We start from the raw sequence: 25,751 nt of genomic DNA, 5'->3' as shown, positions 1-25,751 counted from the left end.
TAGATTAGGCCATAACTCCCACTTAAGCCTGATACCAAATGCATATAAACTATTTATACATATAAAAGTGGCTTTGAGATGTATTTTTCTGCCACTCCCTCTCCACCTTCCTGGGTAGACTTTAACTAAAATGTTGTTGCCTTGAAACTACTTTTGTAATGTTTTTGATAATTCTAATGAATTCGTATTGCATCCTTTTGGTATGAATATATGTATATGGATTCTATAGACGACAGTTATGTTTTCGTCTGAACTGCTTCAAACTTATTTTTTTCTCAAGAAAAATTCTTTACATCTGTTATGAATTTAATCAACATCAAGCTTTTCCATGCCCCTAAGCATGTAGAAAGTTCTTAAAGATTTGTGGCGAGAAGAAAGAAAATCCATGACCCGGTAAACTAGTATATAAAATCAATATATATATATAGCTTGTGTTACCCGGCGTTGCCGAGTGAGATATTTAAATAAGTAATCTAATGAAAATAATATTTACGGATTTGTTGGTGAAAGTATAAACATCGAAGAATATGGTAACATTGGTTTGGGTCCTTCTGTTACTTCTTCTTCTTCTTTTTTCTCTTCCTCCTTTTTCTTGCTCTTTCCTTTGCTAGTGGCCACTGTGCCATCGCCGTTCTCAAGATGAACACCATCTCCTTGAAGCGCTTCCATCTCCTTTTCTAGCTCTTGTAGTTGTTTCTCTTTATCCTCTTCGACTTGTTCCTCTTCGGCTGCTGTCAGTTCTTGCGCATTCGCCAAATTATCGACGGCGATAGCCAAGAACACATTTAAAAGCGTATAATTACCGAAGAGTACCAAAACGATAAAGTATCTGTTAAAGGAATAGAAAGTTATGAGTTGAATCCACACAATCGCATATAGATATATACATATATGTAAGTACTTGGTAATGTCGGAAGTGTTCCGATCGATTCAATACCCTGCATCCGCTTAAGTGCTAAATGTCAAAATCTTTTTAATCCATTCATGATTAACCTTATTGTGGGAATACCATATGGTTGATTGGCTCAATCCTCATGATCTTAGTTTTGACGGACCAGTATGTACTTTAAACACATTCTCATCTGTCTCCACAGACTCAAGATATATTTATTTGAACCTATGTTCATATGTGCAACGGAATGGTAATACTTTTATTTTCAGGCGTAAAATGATGGTGATATTTCCAAGCACAACATTTGGTCGAATGTTAATAACTACCAATAAAATGAGCTTAAGTAACTAAATAGATCTGATCTAAATATAATTAGTTACATATATTTACAGCGCATCTGACTGCTAGTTGTACTCTAGAATTAAAGGAGACTAAGAGTTGAATCAATCAATCTTTGAATACGGTTTTACAGTGCGGCATTACTCGTAAGTCCAATAAGTCTTAACGAATATAATGTAGTAAGGCGTTAAATACTTATAATACTTAATCAACTGTGACATAGGGCCAAAATGAATCCAAAACTGAATTGATTTCTGCAAAAAATTATGAATATAAATAGTTAAGCAGGTATGTGTAAAGTGTTTTAGCATTTCTAAATGTATACACTTACGTTATTAAGGTACGGATGAGTACGCCGAGACTTTATTTAGATAATGAGCGACTGAGAAAAAGAGAATGGACTTGGCTTGCAAAATTTCAGAATTAAATTAAACTAAATTCTTCAAGCCATAAAGTCCTATCTCTCACTTATATTGTGAAACCAAAAATCCAACGTTTCGGATCTTTAAAGTCGATTGCACACATTAATGGTTCGACGTTCAATGAATTCCATCTACTTTCCCAGAGCCTACTTCGGCGTTTATTATGAAATTATAATATCGAAATAAGTAAAACAAAATTAAAAGCAAATCAAGCAAAATTCTCAATAACTAATAAATTGAAAAAAAAAAAAAAACAAAACAAAACAAAACAAACAAAAAATTCACGATATCGTATAGACTTCTTTTCACCTAGCAGGATATTAAGCATACATGTATTTCTCTAGAATATGACATCAAATTTGTATACTCGGTTCATGAAGTGAGAAAGTGGATTGGCTTTGTGCAATGTTTGTCTGGTCTACCGACAGTCTATATGTCCAGAATTTGTTCAGACATAAATAATATAAACTTGCTACTTTAAAAAAGTTTAATCTGCGAAAATCTATACTCGAACAATTTTAGGGCTGGCATCTCTTATTTAGCAGATCGATGCAAAAATATTGTGGCCACATGAGTATCTATCGCCACACATTGCAAAAATCGCAATTTCCAAAGGCACCCTTAGAAAATGACTGCATTGCGGTTAAGTCTTTGAGCCACCAACCCAGAACGAGTATTGCGTAGTCGGTTGCACCCGACAGAATCGTTTTTACTTGGTCTTATCTATGATACTATCTTATAGCTTATAGAACATACTCATATAATTAAATATATTACATAATATTAATAATAAAAAAAATATATATATAAATATTTATTTAAACTTACATAGAGTAAATCATTCCTTTCTTCGCACCGCCTTGCGATATAATACCCTGATACATAACTTCATTCCAATCTTCGCCGGTAAGGATTTGAAACACGGTTAGAAGTGCTATGGGAAATGTGTTAAAATTTGTTTCGGGTGTGCCTCCTGGTAAATTGAATTGCCCACCGAACAATTGCATGCCAAGCAGTGCAAATATCAGTATGAACAAGAAGAGCAAGAAGAGCAACGAGATAATAGATCTCATTGAATTAAGCAATGAAATTACTAAGTTACGAAGTGATGACCAATATTTGGTCACTTTGAAGATGCGCAGCAGCCGTAGCGCACGCAACACAGATAGGCCGAAGGAGCCACCCTTAACTTCGGACCAGATCACCTCGAATATCGAACCACTAATGACGACACAATCAAAACGGTTAAACGACGACTCGAAGTAAATGCGAGGGCCCAGCGCATACATCTTTATAAACATTTCCGACATGAATAGGCCCAGGAATATAAATTCAGCGTAGTCTGTAACGAAATTAGTATTAGTATTAGCTACCAGACAATCTGCTCTCCACATCTTCTGCAGAAAACTCAAGACCGATATTAAGAAATAACTTACACAGGAATTCTGTTAGAAATGTTGGCTGGCCATAGTGTTCGACAGCTACGCAGACGGTATTCAGAAAGACCAGAACTATTACGAACCAATAGAACCACTGCGTCTTTACTGTGTGTCGTATCCAGAAGCGAAATCTTTTCTCGGCCCGCCAGAATCCTGTACAGCTACCTTGGGGTTTTGAACGAGTTTTTAGATAACCTGTCAAAAGTAAAAATTGAAGATTAGTAACATTTAACTGAATCGATTTCTTAATAGCCTTAGGGAGGAGTGTTCTTAATATTGCCAGAGAAATTTGATGTGTCCTGCATATGAGTACTTTGTGAAATAATCGTGGTAGTTGTTAGCTTTATTCGATATCTCTACGCTTAACAAGATGCAACTACTAACATAGATATCTACGAGTATATACACACTTACATACATGAAATGTTGGGTTTTAATACTAAATTTAAGAGATGACAATGTGTCACAAATTTAAAAACACTAAAACGACTTGGTGTACGTCGTAAGCCGTTAGTATAGAATTTCTACATACTTGCTATTGATGTAGTATTGTCTGTGAAAAGCTTCAGGAGCTGTTGAAAAACTTTAGATTGATTTCGTCTGGCTACAGTACAAAATTGGTCGAAAGGGTAAAATGGCTTTGTGTATGTAACAGGCTGAATAAAGCGTATTTGTTAGTCTGTTTGAACTCGCAATTCTTAGTAACTTAAAAAGCTGGAAACTTGAACATTTTGAATGAAATCTCCTATACGCAGAACAAGGATAATATTTTCGATATATCGTCCCATTTTTATAACAGCTTGGGTCACAAAACTTTTTATGTAGGTTCTCGGATGGTATATGTATGCATATTAGAATATTTATATTAAAGTTACCTCTCCTACTCATTTTTAAAGTTAGTGCATTTGCGATTTGGTATACACACACTTTTATACATATATCAAGCCATGAAAATTGCACGAAGATCGGAGTATAAACAGTATAAAATACACAATAATTAAGAAAAAGATGGAAAAAGTAATTTTTAAGGAAGCTAAAATAATTCGAGCAGGACACTCGAATAAACCACTCTTACTTTCTTTCATTTATTTTTATTGCATTTTTATTTTATTAATAACAAATTAAATAAACGAACATTAAAATTATAAATTTATGCGGGATCTGGAATCCCCGAATCCCCGTTTGTCACGTTGGCCCTAGGCCTTGTGAGAGAAAGGGAGCTAATTTTTCACAGTAGCGATGAAGGTTTCCGATACGACTTAGGCTAAACTTTGAACAATAAACTTGAAAAATAAAACAAAAAGAATTTTGGATAAGTTGTCCCAAATTCCCATACTATTTCTGACTATGTTTTCTTATGATTTGGTAGCCAATCGAAATCCTGAATTATAATCTACTTTACGTAGGACACAGATACTAAATGTATAATAAAATGCATAATCTTCTCATACAATGTTTGGAAGTACACAATGTATGAGACTAACTCTTAAATATTTTCTTCTTACTCATTTAAATTGGTTGACATTTCATCGAAATAGGAAAAAGAATTCACAGCACAAAAAGTTAAAACAAAAAAAAAAAAACAATACATAAGAAATGCACCAAATAAAAATATTGACAAATTTAGAGTGAGTCCAAGTGAATCGAAAAAGTAAGGTGATAAAAAAACAAAAAAAAATCATTTTGTTATATAGCGTACTCATCGCAGGAATGAGTGACTTTCTGTCTTACATTATTAAGGCAACCAACCTAAGTATGATTGATATCAATGAAAATTCATAAGCAAGTGCATTTTTCAAATTCCATTTCAAATTGAATTATAGCTTATTGGGCTACATGAATTATTCTTGAAAAAACTATGAGCCTAGCATAGGTGAAATTGAAATGGGGTACGCAATTTTCCGTGATCTTCGATAAACAAACATCTCCGTCATGATTTTATTATATCTATGTTAATACTGATACTGATACATTAAAAAAAAATGAATAAATTGATGTTGCTACTGAATTGTACGTATGCAGCACGATGTTGTGAAAAATGGTTGTATAGTAAATCAAATAATTGGTCAAATTATGGTTTACTTACACATTTTGAATATTTTCAATGTAAGATATAGAATTTCGTTAAGTTAAATTCAAAAAATCCAATAAAAAAATAATGTAATTAATTGGATTTAAAAACGAATATATCTTAAAAACATCTTAATACAATTAATTAATTAACATTAAATGCTTATTTTAAATAGTTGATTCAGGAATTTTTGTAATAAATGTCTAGTTCCAAAGCAAGAACTATCTGCATAGCTGGAACTTGACATTCTAAAATCGAATTCGTGACAATTTGATCTTAGTTATATTTTAATAAATATATAATAACGTAATATATAATTAATATTTATTATTGCAAAAACCAATGAATCAAGCACCAAAAATAAGCGAAAAACGTTCTTGAAATTTGGTTCCCAATTGACGAACAACAAATGTTATATTGATTACAAAATCATTTGACAGGTAAAAGCGGTAAGCTACCCAATTAAGAATTCGTTTGTGTTTCGCTCACACACAGCTTAAACTTTTATTTACAATTTCTGAACAGATTTAAATATTTATTGACATATTTCTTACCCTGACAACATATATTACATAAATATAAATAAATATGTTAATCAAGTGTTTGAATAATAATAATATTAATAATTTGTTCAAATATGTATGGGTTCGTATGGCGACAACATTACCTGTCGTTAGACTTGATTATTTCAAACCCTTTACTACAAAATATGGGCAAGAGGTGTGTAATGATTTGTTGAAATTTATAAGCCTGTTTATCAATCTCAAAGACTTAAAGAGGTAGAGATGCGATAATTAAAATGAAACTCCTACCATTAGAAACGCTGTCGACAACTCCATAACTAATTTAATCGACTTTTTTCAAGATATGATGCCTTTAAATAGCTCAAAATAATATTGGTCAAGATTGACCGATCAATTAAATCATTAAAGATTGTGACAAGTTATGTGTCACATATGACCATACTTTTAAGAAAGGCTAAAATAACAGAAGCCAAACCTTAAAATTCGAAAAAGAAACAAAAACTATTTGGGGAACAATCAAAACCATATTTTAAACTTATATAAATGTTTATATATTGAGTTCAATCGACAAGGAAAGCTAAAGATAAATGGAGAAAAGATCCTAGTGAATTTTGCTGAGCCTTCTCTTGGCTATCCTCACACCAGAAACAGCCTAAGACTTCGTATTTGGGCCTTCCTCGGAGTTGACCTTTTGGAAGCCCTGTAGAAGATGTGGTGATATTGTGCTTCAGCAACATTGTTCTTTAGCAATATTTAGACTGCTGCCAGTGTTAGTTCCCGAAGCAGACATAGTATTTTGACAACCATTGTATTGTTATGACTTATTGTTCAACAAGGGTTAAAACTATTCTCCTGAGTGTAGCTATACAACTCCAAGCTCTTTGGCTTGCCACATAATGTATATTCGAGCATAGGCCGTTCGCATATTTGACTGAGACTAACATTTTTTTCATCAAAGCATTGTATTTTCATCGCAAAATTCTCGCTGAGAGCTAACATTAAATTGATTTATTTCGTCTTCCACAAACGGCGTACTTTACTTAACAAATCTCTTAAGGTTTTAAGCTTACCGATAAAACAATTGGCAATGGATCGGAATTTGATGTGAAGTGATTTTTGTACTTCCCCTGTATATACGTAGAATATTACATGACATTCTTATATATATCAACCGACTCAACATAGCTATTTAATTAGGAATATACTTTCGGGAATCTCACTTGTAGCATAGATAATAATGCACATGACGGTAATTTGAAGCTGGGCACGGAAGGTATCCTACTCGGGCAATCTCATCATAGGTACAAGTAAATTTTAACTTTCAAAAGCTTTATATTTTTTTTTGTGCGAGTATTAACCAAATCTGTAATCCAACGCCTTTGCGATTTGAGACAAACTCAAAAAGAATGCATTCTTATCAACCTGACTCTTAAATAGATGAGATTTCGCTTGAAACACTGAAGGTAGCATAATGTTTAAGAAGTTTTCGGAGTCTTTTTGTTCACCGTATCAAAATAGTTTCCGGCACTAATAGTAATAAGCAATTAAATGCTTACCGTCATCGCCATAGTCCTCCTCAGCTTCTTCCTCTTCAGTGTCGGTTGATTTTGATTTGCCCAAACTTTTCAGCTTTTTCCGTTTGGCTGCATTTCGTCTACGAGCTAGAATACAATATTATTAGGGAAGTCCCGCATATCAGAACTTAAATATTAGCATACCTTCCATTATGTGCATTTTCTCCTCTTCAGTTGTTCGCTCTTCGGCTAATATAACCTCCTCTGAAAGGATATCATAACGAGAGACAGATTATAATACGTTCATGGCATGCTCAGAAAGGATTTTCAAATCATTTAATTTTATGACAAGCAGTATTAGGATTAACAAATATGTAAATATGTATTTATTTTGATTGAGTATATTTTGTATTTCCTTTATTTTAGTAAAAGCGTACTTGTGTAATGAATGAATATGAAGAATATTTGTGAGGTGTCCGTGTGTTACATTTGAGAATAAATTGTGTGTATTAGGAGAACTAGCAAAAAGCCACTTGTGGTGCATTGCGATATATATTAAACATGTTAGTTATTCAAATAATAGAGAGTGCTCAGGCCAAGGTGCCCGACTAGAAGATACACCGTACTCAGTTCAGAGCCATCATTACACTCATTTACACTTCCCTCTAACTATACATAGAGAAAAAAAAACACATTCTAACGTAGATATTTACGACGGTATATTTACAAATTGATCTCTATAAAACGGAACGGGAACTGGTACTCAAATTGTCATCTATGCACACTTGGAGGCTTCTTATATTCTAAAATTAAAAAGCTTGTTTTTGAATCGAAGTCCCAATCTTCTTAATATCCGAATTAATGGTTGACAAACGTTGAGGTTCGACTAAGAGAAAACCGATGTTGATTTCTGTTCCCTATTTTATAAAGGCGATTATATGAGATAGAGTCATTCAATGTGGCATGAAGGTTCTCTTTATTGAATATAGGTGCTAAAGTTGGCATTCATTATTTATTCAAACATTATTATAATTGGATAATATGTTATGTGAATCGGACAATAATCACAGAAAACATTTATGAATGTGGCGGGGCATCTTCTGATCGAGCACACTGGTGAGATTATGTTTATTTTTTTTTTAAATTGTGAATTTAAAGGTATTGTAATTATAAACTTATAAATGTATATATGCAATTTTGTAGGTTTAAGCACAAGGAAATAGGTTTTAAATATTTTTATAAAGTTACAAAAGAAAGGGGTAAATACTATACCAGCTTTACAAATCCATTCAACATAGCCGTTTAACTCTCTTTCTAGTTGCTGCTGCCTTCTAAGTTTAAGAAATTCTTGTCTATTTTCTACTTTTTCTCGTTCTTTTGCGAATTCACTACAAAAAATAATCAAATAGAATATGATGAACTAAAAACAGGAACGATCCAATGAACAAATATGTATGTATTGCATTACATAATACAATTTTCAGTTTGTTACCTTTTAAAGTTATTTATATATGTGTATGGGGTTTTCAAATGAACATATAATTATTTATATTTTATAAGTTATGTATACATGAGTACATGTTGAAAATTTGAAAAGTTATTTATACATGAAAACAAACAAAAAATTAATGAAAACAAAATGATATTAAAATTCAAAGAGGATTTGTATTTTTAAAAATGAGTAAGTATTGGTTGCATACTGTGCATAACACTTTACATTTAAAATAAGTCTGAAATATTTACTCAATTGGAATTTCAGTTAGTTAGTTGAGTAAATGTTATGTAAATGCCATAGTGGCTGGATCCAGCAATTATAAGTATACATCCATACATATTAACAACATACATATGTTTGTATGTATAAATCTCCAAAATACCAGCATAGCGCTAAGTAAACGAAAAGTTTTCCGTTTTTGGAAAATATGGGGATCCTTCTGAGTTGCAAGAGTACTGCATGATGTACAGTTAGGGTTTTATGTTGTTAATATCAACTAGTTTGAAAACTTTATCAAAAAGTTTAATGAACTTGTTATTGGTAAAAATTTGTTAAAACTTTTGATGCACTGATTTGTTCTATAATCATAACACAACAACAGTTCGTTGATATTATTAAATAATGGAACTTATTAATTTTGATAGTTATACTAAGTAGTACACGATAACAAAAATTGCAAAGGCATAACAAACTGGTGTAGAAGTACCTTGTATGTTTGTAGAATAAGTATGGTAGTTGGGAATAAACTATATATGTAGTTAATTGAGGATTAACATATTATGTAGCTAATTTTTTGTAGTGGTATAGCATACTGCATAGAAATAATTAAGTAGCATGTTCGAACTGGGTTGCTACCAGAACATTTGTTATTTGTTATATGTTATATGTATATGGGGTTTAGGTGGTGGGACCAAACAGCATTTCGTAGATAAGTATAGTAACAGTTTTATTGCATATTGTTTCAATTAGCAGCATTTAATAAATTGTTATATAAACTATTAGACAAGAGCAAAATTGTTAGTTGCCGAGGATTTGGAATTGTTTGCGTTTTATTAATAATATCATATGTAACTAATATGAATTTAAACACGTTCGTATAAAGTATGCAATTCAATTAAAACATTGTATTTGTAATTGTATTTTCCTAGTTTTATTTGAATTAGTTTATTTGTGTCCGTATATAAATATATACGTTGCGGGATTAGTTATATTTCTAAATAGAAGGAAGTACAGGTTGGGCAAATCTCTTTTCAAGATTCGAGTACTCTAAGGATATGACGGTTTAGCCAATTTGTGATTATACGAATATTATGGCAGTTTGCTAAATTTCATTTGGTATGTTCATATTTAAAAACCTGCTTGTGTAATCCAATCAAGATATGAGACCATTGCTGTTTGAAACATGGCACGAAAGCGGCATTTCTGAAATTCCATGCGACGCTCGACGCGGTTTCTCTCGTTTGAAAACTCTCTGAATTTCCAAAAAAAAAATACATTTTAATAAAACATAAACCAAAACAAATTATGCACAAAAATTAAAGTTTTATTATTCATCAATTAGCCGTATATTATACGATTTCTTATTCAGCATTCAGACTGCAATTATTTAACAAGTTTTTGAGCATACTAAATTATATGAAAATTCTTTCCCTTTTTTTTTCAATATTTTTTAATGTACAACATGTATTTTATGGGCTCGAGTGTACATATATATTTTATGCCTATATATTGGAGCATATGTACATATATGTACATTTTACAAACCTTTACTATGTATGTACATCTATAATATTCTTTGTAAATATACACATGAATATGCATTGAATAAAACTTGTTAAATTGATAGTATTTTTAAATTATTTTTCAATTCAAAATCATCATCATCATCAATACAGAAAGCGTTTAGCTTAAAAGTTTCTCATTAGCGTTAAAGCTTTATTTGAATGGCTGTTTCACTGATGTGAAAAGCGACGTGATTTCTGAAATGATCTTTTCACATACACATATCATCTTGGAATGCTATAGATCATTCGAAAAGATAATACAAAATGTAAATAAAACTGTGACAGAGAATTGTGTGGAACCAAAATTAAAGTTTTAAGGCCAACTTACCCACTTAAAACACCAAGAACTAAGTTGAGCATAAAAAATGAGCCTATAACTATAAGAGGCACGAAATATATCCAATTAAATGTTGAACCTAATGCGTCGTTGGTCTGTAAAAAGATAATAGATACGGTTATGGCCGGTTTTATCATTATTTTCTTCATCTATTTTTCATCAGCATAAGCAAATAAATACAAATAGAGTAACTCACTGGCAGATAACATGTCAAACTTATCTTTTCTTCAATTAGTTATAAAGTAGGCTTTGTCATCTTAATAAATGACTATTTGTTTTTATTTGCTTAAACCAAACATATTGAAGATCTTATGTTAAATCTTTAGTCATTGTATTTACCCAATATAGTATTGACGTCCAGCCCTCCATTGTAATGCATTGGAATACGGTCAGCATGGCAAACCCAATATTATCAAAGCTTGTTATGCCTGAATTTGGTCCATCCCATTTTTCCAGACACATGCTTGTCGTACTATTGCATACAAAGGATCCTCCTGCCTTCTCTGTGCTATTATCAGTGTTGCAGGGTGTCTCCGATTCCCCTTCTTTCACTAGTTTGTCTGACCAAGCAGACGATCATAGAGGAAAACAAGATATTTAGACTCTTGACTCAGAATATATGTAACATATTTTGTATACTTGGATCTTCTAAGCTATAACAAGTCTTATGCAGTGCGCCCGAATAAAACTCGAGTCCAATGATTGCAAATATTACGATTGCAAACAACACCAAGAGTCCGATTTGCAGTAAAGGTGCCATCGCCTTGATTATAGATTTTAAAACTACTTGTAAACCTATATACAGCGAAAGATAAATGTTGTACATCGTAGAGATCCATCGCAAGTTGTTGTGGGTCATGCGAATAATTTGTAAAATACAATTTGCGTTAGTAAAATTTAAATGAGCAAATTTTTCTCAACATAAGTATTTTCTCTTCTTATATGCATGTATGTATATAATATACATGTATATATATATATATATGGCAAGATTATCATGAGATCTCACAAGCTCTCTCTTATCAACACAAATACGTACACATGTATATATAAGTATATACATAGAACTTTTATAAATACAAAACCATGCAATAAATATAGAATAAAAAATGTTTCTATGCTTTAAAATGTTCTATTACCATACGCTAAGCCGTATCGTATTATTTAAGTTTGTTTAAAGTGAAAATAAAATGTATGACTACTCACTAGGAATTCCAGACACTAATTTTAAGGGCCGTAGCACACGAATGGCTCTAAGTGTTCTTAGGTCTACCTCGGGCCCCATTTGTGGGTACTGTGTCATGAATCTGTTTGCAGACGTTAAGCGATCAAAGCGAGCATTTCATTAGCAATATCCAATGAATTAAAGGGTCACAATTAATTCAAAATTATTATAAAATAAGACATTCAATTGTGCTACTAAAATTGATGAACATAAAAAGTTGTAGACTTAGCATCTAGATGGCAAGTAAATAGTATTAATTCAAATCAAATAAGAGTTAATACTTGACAAAAACGATTATGTAAAATAAATAATTAAACTAAATATATAGGGGACTTATAACGCACGATTAGTTTATATATGTATTTTGTACACGGAAAGGGATAACCAAGCGATAATTTTTGGTTATTTACCTTTGCCTTATTATGTATTTAACAACTACAGTCATTAATTTTGTTTCCTATATGAAAACTTAATTTAAATGCATATCCAGTATTTTCCTATACACATGTCTAATTTTAAATGACTCTATTTAAAACTAGTTAAGCGCTAACTTGTAGAAATCTGACAAACAAATTTATTTATTTATGTAAACGTAACCCTGCTCCTATACAAGTAGGTATAATGTTTATCATTCCTGAAACTGATTTCAAGTTGAGCTGATCTATATAAAATGTGTAGACATGTATGGAAAAGTTAGTGTTCTTCGAAGTAAATTACGCGGCCAAGCTTGTGTTTGTGATTTCAATATGGAGAACGTTGCCTGGTTTCTGATTTTCAAACTGCATAAATAGAAGTTTAAGCAGATGGAGATAGAAAGGAAGCTGAAATGCAGCTGAAACATACTTAGAAAATACTTGTTTACACTTATTTTTTCACTTTCACGGCTTTGTTTACTTTCACGCCAATTGATAATCAGCTGGCCGGGCAAGCTGCCATCTTTTTTCCGAAATCTTAATTAAATCAGGATCTTTCCATCAAATGTCTCAGATATGCTTTCATTAAATCTAATTCAGTTTCATGAATTTCACTATTAGATAAGAATCTTATTATCATTTATTGTATACACTTAAGAAAATTCGTATTTACTCTTTTAAAACTTGTGTTTTTGTTATCACAGTTATAACAGACTTCGCGTAAAAAAATGAGGCAGGTATGAGAAAAAACTTAAAGTCGATTCTACGATGAAGTTTCTTCTTTTGAAATTTGGATGAGAAAGCAACGTTCGCTTAAAATCTATGCAAGAGGTCATAAATTCTAAAACGAATAATTATAGTAACATTTCTAGATTTTGTGTAATTGATAAAGACCCACTTATTTACAAAAAAAAACATATAAATAGCTATAATATTAAAGTAGATTAGTTATTTGCTAAATATTATGTTATTATTTTATATTATATTATATTAGGAAGATTGCCGATCCAAACATGTTCATCCGTCAATCTGCCATCAGAAATGATTAGAGCTGGAGGAGCTTGACTCTGCCCACCCAGATCGAGTTTATTTAAAATCATGAAATTGATTATTGATTATTGATTATTGAGAATATCTTAGAGCCTATAAATGTATATGTTATCAACTAGAAAAATCTATTTTTTAATTATAATCCTAGACAACAACGGCTAAACGCTGGTTGCAGGGTAACTCCCAGTTGGATACTCCCGACAAGCGCACTCTTACTTGTTCGTTTTTATAATCGTATATGGTGTGCATTACGGAGTAAATATATTTGTTAATCTCCTAAAAAAAAGTAGTCTAGTCTAGTAGTCTACGTCCTAAATAGAAAGTTGAATTAACTCAGAATTATTTGTAATATAATATATGATATATATGTACTACATACATTGTATGTGTTATCATTCCGCTAATGAAATAGTTATTAATAAGATTTAGTCATGAAACTTTGCGTATGAGTTTCATGAATATATACTAATAAAAGATTTTCCAACAAGTTAGTTAAAAATAATTATATTCTCTATATTTTATTTTCAGTTTAGACAGAAAAACGCTTAAGTTTCTGTCTTCGATGTCATCAAATGAAAATGAAAAAGTCGTACTATAACTTATTGAGCATTAAAGTATGCAAAGAACTACGTTTTAGTATGAATTTGTTATTATTAAAATTAATTAGCAAATAAGTTATTATTACATTTAACTCCTCTGGTTGAGTTCATTGCTTGGATTCACAAAACTAGCTATAAACGTACGAATAAGCCAATGTTTCATTATGCTAAATATCAGATATCAACAATTGTAACCTTGTTCGTTCATTCAATCATCCATTCGCGATTTTCGCGTGAAAAATGAGAGTATCTACTGATTTTCTTTTTCAAAATACGAAAGAGGGTATCGAAACTCTTAAGGCTTTTGTTTTTTATGTTCAGCCATACATCATATTTGAAAAGACCAGTTGCCAATGTTACCTTTGACAATAAACATTTTATGTGCAACAACCTGTGTTCCGAAAACAAGTCACGAACAGTGTGAAATATTGCAAATGGTGTTAATCGAGCTGTTTATATATTTATTAATTATCAATTAAACAGTTTTCAACGTTCCTACTAAAAAAAACACATTTGTGTTAAACATAAATTATACTGCGCAAAATGACAGCTAATTAGGCTACACCGAACTCTCGATTGAAATATAGCGTATAAACAGAAATTGAATTACTTGCAAAATATTTATTTTTGCACATAGTTTGCTTACAAAGGCTAATAGAGAAGTACTACAAATTACTCACTTGATATCTGAAAAAATATAAATAGCATTGGGTATAAGAGTATCATGTTATCAGGGCCTCTCGAAGATGTGAATAAATTACTTAGAACCATTTAGGTTACTTACACAGAAATAGTATTGAGCATATTTGTATCTAAGCAACAAATCGCTGGAACACATATATGTATAGTTATATATACTTTTGTTATTTATGTAGTACAATGAAGCTTTAGAGCTTCTAATATCTATAAATGCTCCTAGGCACTAATATGCGTTAAATAGAGCTAGCTCCTATATTATTTATTACTCTAAAATAATGTATATAATTATTCAAGTAAATGACATATAATTTATCTGGCCTAGGGACTCCTAATTTAAAATATGATGTCTTCAGCTACGTTGTCTTACTTGGAATTCGGGATACAAGCTTCAGCGGGCGTAACACACGAAAAGATCGCAACATGCGTAGGTCAACATCTATATTGGCCTCGGCGAATATCGTCATGGCACTGTTCGGCATTGGAGTTGCCATATAAAAGTCGGTATGTACATATGTAAATTACAAATAAATTAACGTGCCTTCAAACGGCATTTTATAAGTGACTTAAATACAACAACCAAATGGCCAACCTTATCCCTCACAGATATATCATTAGCTTTATATTTTTCTTAACCTTAAGTTCTGAATCTGTTGTGTTGCGTGTAAATGTGACACGGGCATAACAAAAAAAAAAAAAAAATTGGAAAAATGTAAACTGAAGTGAACCTGTTAATCGATATAAACGCTATCGTTAAAAGTTTTGAATTGATATCCGCTTGCTATCCATGTTTCATAAAATGCAGGTCAATATTACTTTAAATGAATATTGAGCAACAAAAGAATTACATTTGAAACCAAAGTTTGAAAAAATCGCGGATGTGTGGCATATTTGCCAAAAATAAATAAAAACAATATTTAGGTACATAAAATTGGATTTACAAATAAAATACATATTTACCCCGTCACTACAACGAAAAAATCCATGATGTTCCAAATATTCCTGAGATAGGAGTGTTTATGCAGAACAAGCCCTAAGGCAAGGATCTTGAGCGATGCTTCTACACAGAAAATGCATAAAAAATAGGCCTCCGTTTTTTCCTAGAGAATTGAAAAAATGTCATAAGAATTTCATAATACTAATTCGAAGGTTACTTTCTTTATTGTGCGTCTCAGCATTTTTACACCCTTGCGTAAAATGTGTAACGCATAGAAGGAGACATCTCCGAACCCATAAAGTTTATATATTCTTGATCAGTATTAACAGCCGAGTCGATATAGCCATGTCCGTCTATCTGTTTCTACGCGAACTTGTCTCTCAGTTTTAAAGCTATCGTCACGAAACATTACAGAAATCTCTCTTTCTGTTGCACGAACTGCTGGATCGGACCACTATATCGTATAGCTGCCATTCGGTCGAAAAATAAGTTATTGTATGGAGGACTTTTTTGTATTTCAGTAGCTGATGTTGTATGAAAAGCTTATTGCTTTTCAAGATATCTTAACCATAATCGGCATTAACTATTTTCTGCATGCTTATTAGATACGGAAAAATCACTATGCGCGTTAGGAAAAGGATGGGTTTGCAAGGGTATTAAGTCCTCGACGTGCCGAAGACAGCCCTTCTTTCTCGTTATATTATCTATTATTTATCTCAGTATTGTCAAGACCAATGAGTTTTTTCAGCTTGTGGTGATGCAGCACAACAATTTTAATCGCCGTTCGTTGCAAGAGAAAGTTAACTTAAAGAACAACATACTTTTGTTAAATTATTTTATTTTTAAACAGCTTGTAAGGGGTCTGTATCTTATGTGCCATTTGTGTGCATTTTGTTATAAAGCGTCGGGTTTTTTAAATTTTATTTAAGAAACTTAATTAAACTTTATTGCTGCGGTTAGGCTGAAAGCTTACTTTTTGAGTACAATAAAATTTGTTTAGTTCTATAATAATGTTTTTATGCCCCGAACCTGTTACAATCAAAAGAACGCAGCTGAGACCACATAAAGTATATATGTATATTTTTGATTTTATTTATTTAGAAGGGCAAGCGCAACTGGCATAATTATGCATGTCAGCTCGAGGTCACAATAAGTCACGCCAGCAGCCTCCAGTTGGTACCCCTAGACCCTAACCTTAAGGCAGCTTAATTTGGTGAGACAATGCCTAATTGCAGCTAATCAAACGGACAACCCATTCTTTGTTTATCGTTGAACGAAATTGGGATGAAGATATATCTAAAAAGAACACAGCAAAAGTGTAATTGCCGACATGGGATCCTGCAGAACTTTGTTCCGTCCTGGTACTTTTGGATGCGGAGGGGAGTAACGTCTTTCGTTAATACCCAAATCGGGTGTATCCATATTCGGCTTGGAGTTGGAGATGGCAGGGAAACCGACATGGCTGATTTGGAGAAAGAAAAATGCATATGGAAGCACAAAAATAAGAAGGAGATTTAGATGGAGATCATTATCCAGTGTGAAAGAAGATGGAGTTCGAAAAGGAGTTGGAAATAGAAAAAATAGTAATAGAGAGCGTATTGACTGACTGTCTGAACTGAATCAGGAATAAGTATATTCCTATGAGCTAGTGTTTACATAATGTGATCGGATCGGATTAATATTTTAATGTTTTTTAATGTTTACAATGGAAAATGGAGAATGCGTAGATAAGTGGTGGCTATTTATACAGTTTTAACATTTGCTAATTAGAGAATTTACATGTATTACAAAGAGGGTAATCTTGATATCAATTACATATTTCTAAAAGTGAACATGTTGAGAAATTGCGTAGTATTTGTTACAAACTTAGTTTCATTTTGGATGCATTTAACAGCCGTTAATATCAGTTTAGTACTAAATGATACCAGAATACGTAAATATCGATTGAACTAATCGAGTATTTATCTTGTACTTTTCCATCTCCAGTGTTGCAAATTTGACGCAGGACAATAGTCAATTATTAACACTAAGGCATGCTTAGATATTCGCCCGTAGAGCCCACACTTTTCCTATAAAATCCTAAAAAAAATTTGTTGTATTGCATTGAAACTCATGCAAATGTATTGATTCATATAATGAATATTTTAGAAACAATGACGAGGTAACGTTTTTTTTTCGATACTAGACGCACAATATAAGAAGCAACCCTCGAAAGTGATTGGTTGATAACATAAGTATTAGTTAGTTGACTAAAGAAAGTGTTGACAATGTGTTTGCAGTACATAACATAAATGTTATTAATTGCATTATAAATTAACATTAACATTAAGCTGAAAAACAAGCTTTTCTTACCAATTTTTGAGCCAATACTGTCTTGTCGCCTTCTGGCAAGTGCTCTTCTAGTGCCAACACAACACAGTTGGCTATGATTGTCAATAACACAGCGTACTCAAAGGGCGGCCATTCAATGATGAATCGTGTGTACTTTCTAATTGGGTTATCCTCGGTTAGGATAAACAATGACGTCGGACCACCACCTGGTGGGTTTTCCTCTTTTTTCGGGCCACCCATTCTATCAGCTAAGCGATGGGCTCCCTTTCGACCCAAGTGCCCCCCGCCTAAGGAGTCCTGTTGATGCCCTGCTAGCACTGCTTCCTGAGCTGCTTCCAACCTAAGTTAGAAGATAGAAATCATTATAACGACTTATGAGCATGTTGCTGTGCTGTTCAATAAGTGGCAAAATACTAATACAAAAGAAAGCAAAAAAAAAATGGAAAAAAAAACAATAGGCATGCATATCCTTTCGACAGATTCGAAACGAACAGTGTGCAAACTGACTTGTAACTATATAATACTACATAATATGCATAGTGTCTGTAGACTTAGCAGACACTAAGCACTAAGTTTAAATGAACTAAGTTAGCTCTACAGCTATGGGCGATAAACATACCGTCACTATATCCAATTTTTGATACTTTCGTAACGACCACTCGGCCATAATTATATTACACAAGATGAACCACAATACGCATTTGTCGGGAGTGACACGCCGTCCGCATGGCACAAGAGTGGCAACCGGACATTTAGCTGGGAAGCCAAAGGCTGCACTATATTTCGCAATGGCCGGGTGTCCGATATATTATGCCCGAGGACTAAGAATAGCAAGGCGGATTCCACTCGTTATTTTTCTGTCACAATTTCTTTTAGTTTTTCTTTTTCTTTTTGGTTTTTGTTTTTGCTTTTATTTTTATTGCTATTTTTTAATACAGCGCCTATTGCTTTTGTCTTTTATTTTGATATCTGGTATTTTTTTTCTTTTAATATATTATTATTATTGCACAAAATGCTGTTTTCCAAACACAAAGTACATTTATATATATTTTAGATGAGGTGGAACTGTTTTAATGTACTATAGAGAATTTGCCGTTCACGATTTTATGATATAAGTATTTTATGAATTGAGCCATGTAGTTTTATCACTTTGTATTTACACGTTCACATTTTTTTGGTTTTCATTCAAAGATGCTGAAGTTTAGTTTTAGTATAGGTTACCGGTTTTATCACATTTGTTTATATTTGCACATATATTAATGTGTATGTATAAAGAATTTTATGATTTTATTTATATAACTATTTATTCATTTGTTGTTAAACACTTTTCAATGAGAATTTCGCGAAGCAAAGCTTATGAGAGTGATTTTGTTTTTGTTCGGGTCAATTCAGTTCATGACCTATCGAAATACACACCAAAAATGCACTTGTATGTTTGTATGAATGTGCATACATATGTATGTATTTTCATACAGGCACATGCACATGTACAAATGCGAGGGTACACATGTCACATGCTAGTTAGATATTAGTAGATTTCATAAATTTATTATAAACATATCAAATGTTGACTTATCCTATTTTTATACGTATTGTTAGGTGAATGTACACATGTACTACATGTATGTAGGTAGCTTCAAATGTCAGTATATCATTTTATTACTGGAACACGATATGAATGAAAAGTTAGGGGATGAAACGCTTCGCACTTACATACATACATACCGACGTACGTAAGTGTGGTCATGAAAAGTTCAACACGCTGTGGTGAATTGTGAAATGTTAAATAAAAGTTTCTTACTGCGCTGAATATGTGCAGCCGGATAGTAGCTCTGCCTGCATATTTTTTCTTCGGATAAAGACAAATCCTATAATTTAGTGCATTTTCATATGGCCAATACATACGTATGCGATGTAATGCACAATTTTCAAAATACATGTATACACACACATATGTTTGAATAATGAAATGGGATATGGACTATAAATACAATTATACATACTTCCACATTCTCAACATTTTGATATATTTTGATTTATTACAAGCAAATTACTGAATACTTGCAACAAAATTTTGATTTTCTTAAATGTCACGTACAAGGATAATTCAAATATAAAAACATCAAAATATTCCCGTATTCTTCAACGTATTTCCTATTGTAGTATTGTAGATGTCAAAAATAAAGTGGTTTTCGTATGCATCTATAAAGTCGCAAAACAGATTATTGTTACTTGAAGTTAGTTAGATACATTTTTTTGATTCATAAAATTACACTCGAGTATGCGACGCATAAGAGCATAAGAGCTTTTCAAATTGCAGGAAACGGCACAAATGTGATTAAAAGCGACATAAACTTCAATTATTTAGCAGCATATTTAGTAATAAACTTTTAAGTAAACTTTAACAGTTTTATTGATGCAGACGAAATCCTTTTTAAGACCTGCCTATTTCTGTTATGTGTTATGTTAATACCTGGCCATACTCTGACGGTTCCCACAGTTTGTTTACACTAAAATTATTGATAGTCAAGTTCTGTCCAAAAATGAGACAAGACCTTTTGGTCGGTTCGTTTTTGATTTCGTTGCGTGTGTATATTTTGTATATTGAAGTCGTGCGACCATCGGGTTTTTTGGAACTATCCATATGTACAATGTACTAAGTAGGCATTTGTTTTGCTTTGGTATAAATAATACAAGCTAAAAGTAATTTAGTGACGTCATTCTTTAATTTGTTTTCGGGCTCATTTTCTCTGGAATTTGGATGACAATGGAGAAAATATAGTTGAAAAGAAAAACAATAAGCAGACAACTTAAGCCTACAAAAAATAGACACAAACAACTGTTCCTGCACCTACACGCACACACATGCATGTGCATGTGAATAGTGTGCACACATGCCATCATCATACATGCAAGAATACATTAATACATGTAAAGACGTAGCAGTGACAATTGGCTTTCAGGTTCTTCTTTTATTCGACCTCTCAACAAAACATTTTATATTTTGGCCACACAACCTTATTAATTAGTTTAAACGTACTTAGACACGTACGTAGGTAAACACAAGAATCGCATATATATATACATATATAAGTACTAGTACTAGCAGCCTCGTTTGCTTTGGGAACACATTTTTGTCAGTTACAATAATTACTAGAAACTTTTTTAATGATTCTCTTGCTCGCTTATATCTTTCACCATACAACATATAGATGGGACAGCTTTTAACCAAAAATGTATTCACATGTTTTCGTTGCCGTGAGGTCCTACATAGACTTCTCTTTTGCTCAGCTCTGTAGCTTGCTTACGATCTCAGAGAGCAAGAGAGTTAGCATGGCTCACATTTCTTTCGCTCCCACTACGGTACATTGCATTCGCTTACTCTCAATGTGCATACGCGTACATCTTAACGATCTGTAGACATCAATGAGAATGCATTGAGCGCACAAGTGGCTAACATTTTTTGCACAAGCTGTCCCCGTCTATATGTTATATGTTATGCGATATACGCGGGCGTAAGGGTCAATTAGCAATTATTGTAACTAAATGAACATACAGTGGACGCTCGATTATTTGAAACAGTCGGTTTCAGAGCTATTTTTTCGAACTTTTCTAATCTATGAAATTTTTAATTTTTATTGATGAAATTTCAAACATCATTGAAAGAAAAACATGTTATGCTCCATCTTTTAGGGTTTTAAGGTACGATGACAAATAAAATCCACACGCTGCTCCAAAGTAGCATACATCGCCTTATTATTAAATAATTTAGTAAGAAATAATTGGAACGACCGTAAGCTGCCGCGGAGTATGTGTTATTGATTTATTTACGCTAAACCAACATTTGCCCAAAAATTTGTATATTAAAATATATTAACTGATGGTGACTTTTCCATTGTACCCGTACTTTGAGTATTATCTATTTATGATACAAAACAAATAATCATAAAAAAAAAAACACACAAAAAAAAAACAATGATTTTGCACTGGTGTTTGTTACAACCGATATTTTCTTATATCGAGCCTTCCTATTATCGAGCGTTCACTGTATGTTTAAATAGTTGAGCACAGCTGAAACAATGTATGTACGTACAAATACATGTTGGCCTAACATCCAAATGGACAAAAGTACGTAGGTATGTTTGCATATACAAATCCCATTAGCACATACAACACAATTTTCATTCCCGGGGGCATTAGGCCCCAAAGCCACAGCTTTTATACATTGGTCTTGTTAACATATTGACATACATATGCAAGCGTGTCTGTACGAATATACAAATGTATTTTAACGAATATATGTAGCTGGGATGTAATCATACAACAGACACTCTTACATACATTTCCAATAATTTGTATGTTGTCGAAATAATTTAAAACAATTTGGCATTATTCTATAAAGTGCTGCTGCAGATGCTGTTCGATACAATTCATTCACCTTCCGAATCATACACGTCACAACTCGAAAACCGCTGTAACCGAAACCAAAATTCACTTGGCGCTGTCAAAACTGTCGCTGACGCTTGCTCTGACGCCGTCCCCACCCACGCAACATTCCACCCGTTGTGCTACCAACCCGCTGACCCAATCCCAAGCCCATGTTATATACACGCACACACGCACGCACGCACACACATACATACATATATATATATATATATATATATGTAACAGTGCGCGCACATACTGTCGCATTCGCAGCCGCATTTGTAAGTAGATGTACATTGTGTATGTACATATGTATGTATGAATCGTCTGTACATAAGTTTATATGTGTGTGTAACAAATGCGTACATTGAGGCTATTTAACTACAAATGTAAGCGAGAACTCAACAATTACAACCACTTGCGACACCATCGAAGCGCGACAAACATGTTGAAGATGTGTCCTAGCGGATTGCAGTTGCAGTGCCTGTGCATGCGGCAAGCAAATATAATTTATGTATGGTTTTTTAATTCACTTTTGGTTGCTTTCACTTCGCATGTATTTCTTGGCTTCCACGCAAACCATTTCGCAATTAATCAGTTGAACTTTTCTAACTTTATATTCACCACTCGACCCGATTTTTAGCTACATACATGCCACCACGAAAAGTCGAGTGTTCAGCCCCAGTTAAGATAAATGGCAAGATTTTGGTTGTTTTTTTTTTTTTTTTTTTTTTTTTTTGTTTGTTGCACTACAAATTAACAGCGTACGTTTTCTAGATTCGATTGTCGCTTGCAAAAATAAAAAACAAAAACCGCTATGTTCGACCAGTTACCGACTTTATCTCACCAGTTGGACGAAAAACTTAACAAACGCAAGTCGATGAAGACTTTGTATTACACTTTACACATTACACGCTACAACTACACGCACAACCAGCTAACCAAACAGTCCTGCGCTTTGGATCGAACACAAAAAGCTCAAACAGAACACTTGCAGGTACTGCCGCTGCGAATAAGCTGCACATCACTTGATGTAACCAAGACGTTGTCTTTGTTGGGACGTGGGAATAAAAGAGATGTGTATATAGGCAAACGTAGGCCCGTTGATATAGCCATGCGTTCTTTCCATCTGACACAGATGCTTGATAGTGTTGCTTCTATCGCACATATGGCATTGAATAAAGCTTTAAGCTTTCGTATGATGTTTTCATCCCCCATCGCCAGGGCACAATTTCTGGGCTCTACATACACTGTACGACTTGCCAGTTGGAAAACAATTATGCTTTTTGCTCGCTTATCGATTTGTTTGTTTACCAGCTTTCAGACAGGGCTGCTTATGTTATTGCGCCATCTGGTAACATATTATTTGAACTACAATGATTCTGGCGGGACTGCAGAACGGTATTTAACCACAATCAAATCCATCGAAATAAAAAAAAAACAGTTTTCAAATCTTTGTCACCGTTCATATTTTTTGTTGTATTAGCGTCTGTTTTCACCTAATATAAATAAGACAATAGGAATTACAAAATTTCTGCACCATTTTTCTTATTGTATGACATATATAGTCGACAGTAAGGATTGTAAAAAATTCCCAAGAAATTCTTAGATCTTCAAACAAATTTTAAGATTCTCCTCGTTCCGCTCGATTTTGATTGAGTGAGTGACCACCAAAGTAAATGTTGCATTTAAGCCCACAACATTAATCATTTGAACTCATTGCCCTCAAATTTCAACTAAGAATAGTTAACTAAATACGGCTGAATACTCGATTAGCTTAAAGCTTTCCCTCAGTGGACTCATCGCACTTATCATATCACGAAATAGAATCGCTTCTCTCGTCGCAGCGCTTATCGCGTGCTCCTTGACATTAGCCTTCAAATCTAGGAAGCTTTGGGAAATCCGACCATAACTGTGGAAAGTTGCGAAAAGACGGCTTATGAAACATTTTGTTTTAATGTTAGTTCGGCTTTAAACTAATTTCAGGGATCTTTCTTTCGGAAAGACTAACGCCCTGGAGGGGAAACGGAAACGTCCGTTTGTTTCAGTCTTATTTCAAAAATAAAAATAAAATAATGCTAGCAGAAGATTTTTGAATAACAGTTATAAATGACATGTTTTGTGTCTATCTAATATCTGTACTAAATGCAATTTAGGGCATGGGATTTAATCAAGGAAGTAGCTTAAATTTAAGGCTTACTTGGCTCGAACGAAGCCGGGCCATACCAGCTAGCATATCTACTTAACTATACTTACATAATATCACCCAAATTGAGACGACTTGGAAATGGTGCAAAATTCTCATGACTACTGTCGGTGGCGGGTCGTCTACGCTGTTTAAACGGCTGCCGACCAGGAGGTGTGCTGCCTCTGATGACGCCATCTCCAATGATGGCAATGTTGTCATCCAGACTAAAGACGTTTGCATTTGTTAAGCGTCCCATCGGTGATGAGACCCTTCCGCGTCGAGCTCCCACTCCTCCCAGCATCCTGACCGTAAAAAAAAAAAAAAAACACGACTCGTCTGCTAATTACGCTTTACACGAGAAAAGCGACAGCCATTCCGGTTTGTGAATTCGAGCTATTTTCAGAGATCAAATCGTTTAAATAAAACCGAGCACCCGGAGTAATAGTTACAAGGGCCAAAGAAACTCCATGACAACATTAACTAACACATGCACGATTAACGATCTGTATTCGCGAACACCACAGCCCAGGACCCGGATTCGACTCCGAGCAGCGTCTGGGATGCACTCGCTGGCACCGTTCGGCCTCAACTGATATGCTATCCGTTCACCAGGTATTGGTAGGCAATGTGCCTACGTAGCTGATTTGATGATGACAGCGATAGCCGACGATGACGTGCTCGATAGCAGCCAGCATATGCGCATTGACTGCACGGCGCTGTTTGCAATTAGCAAGCCCCAAAATACTTGTTCACATTATGCGCAGGACGTAGAAGAGTTCTAATTAAATTTGGCCGGAACAAGAAACTCGGGTGAACTCAACTTAAATAAGCCATTATTGATGAAAAGCAGCTTAACTCAAAATGAGCACAATCAATCTTTATTCAATCTCTAAATATGATATGTTACAGAAGGCTTGCCAATAAATCACTAAAGTCACACAGTTGACTATTTTTGATTCAATGCAATAAACATATAAAGTTTTCGAATTTTTGAAAAAATAATGTGATACGCAGGCTCCATGCCCCCTGGGTGGAAAACTTTAAGAATGTGTTTATGAGGAGTTCAA

At 33.5% G+C, this 25,751-nt stretch overlaps 1 protein-coding gene and 1 long non-coding RNA gene across 22 annotated transcripts in view; one reads left to right on the top strand and one right to left on the bottom strand.

Moving 5' to 3' along the window:
* cac (calcium voltage-gated channel subunit cacophony) overlaps positions 1 to 23,490 on the bottom strand; it is a 67,318-nt gene extending 43,828 nt beyond the window's left edge. For 5 of the 21 annotated variants that reach the window (XM_070210041.1, XM_070210046.1, XM_070210039.1 and 2 more), the window contains exons 1-13: positions 18,688 to 19,354; positions 18,090 to 18,408; positions 15,761 to 15,900; positions 12,024 to 12,124; positions 11,457 to 11,612; positions 11,157 to 11,377; positions 10,809 to 10,912; positions 8,474 to 8,589; positions 7,406 to 7,465; positions 7,244 to 7,348; positions 3,090 to 3,287; positions 2,482 to 2,995; positions 494 to 829 (exon numbers count right to left, since the gene is read on the bottom strand). In XM_070210041.1, coding sequence (XP_070066142.1) covers positions 494 to 829; positions 2,482 to 2,995; positions 3,090 to 3,287; positions 7,244 to 7,348; positions 7,406 to 7,465; positions 8,474 to 8,589; positions 10,809 to 10,912; positions 11,157 to 11,377; positions 11,457 to 11,612; positions 12,024 to 12,124; positions 15,761 to 15,900; positions 18,090 to 18,308 — 2,270 coding nt within the window. In that variant the 5' untranslated portion in view covers positions 18,309 to 18,408; positions 18,688 to 19,354. Of the gene's footprint in view, positions 1 to 493; positions 830 to 2,481; positions 2,996 to 3,089; positions 3,288 to 7,243; positions 7,349 to 7,405; positions 7,466 to 8,473; positions 8,590 to 10,051; positions 10,168 to 10,808; positions 10,913 to 11,156; positions 11,378 to 11,456; positions 11,613 to 12,023; positions 12,125 to 15,170; positions 15,272 to 15,760; positions 15,901 to 18,089; positions 18,409 to 18,687; positions 19,469 to 23,343 lie in introns of those variants that run through there. The other 16 variants (XM_070210055.1, XM_070210053.1, XM_070210056.1 and 13 more) reach the window with 13 other exon arrangements.
* LOC138911379 (uncharacterized) overlaps positions 14,056 to 25,751 on the top strand; it is a 49,336-nt gene continuing 37,640 nt past the window's right edge. Inside the window, exons 1-2 of the long non-coding RNA XR_011416932.1 lie at positions 14,056 to 14,119; positions 15,126 to 15,304. This is a non-coding gene — a long non-coding RNA (uncharacterized lncRNA). The remainder of the gene's footprint in view (positions 14,120 to 15,125; positions 15,305 to 25,751) is intronic.

Source organism: Drosophila virilis, chromosome X (assembly GCF_030788295.1).
Source record: "Drosophila virilis strain 15010-1051.87 chromosome X, Dvir_AGI_RSII-ME, whole genome shotgun sequence".
NCBI classification, from domain to species: Eukaryota; Metazoa; Arthropoda; class Insecta; order Diptera; family Drosophilidae; genus Drosophila; species Drosophila virilis.
This window is presented reverse-complemented; position numbering and strand designations above follow the sequence as displayed.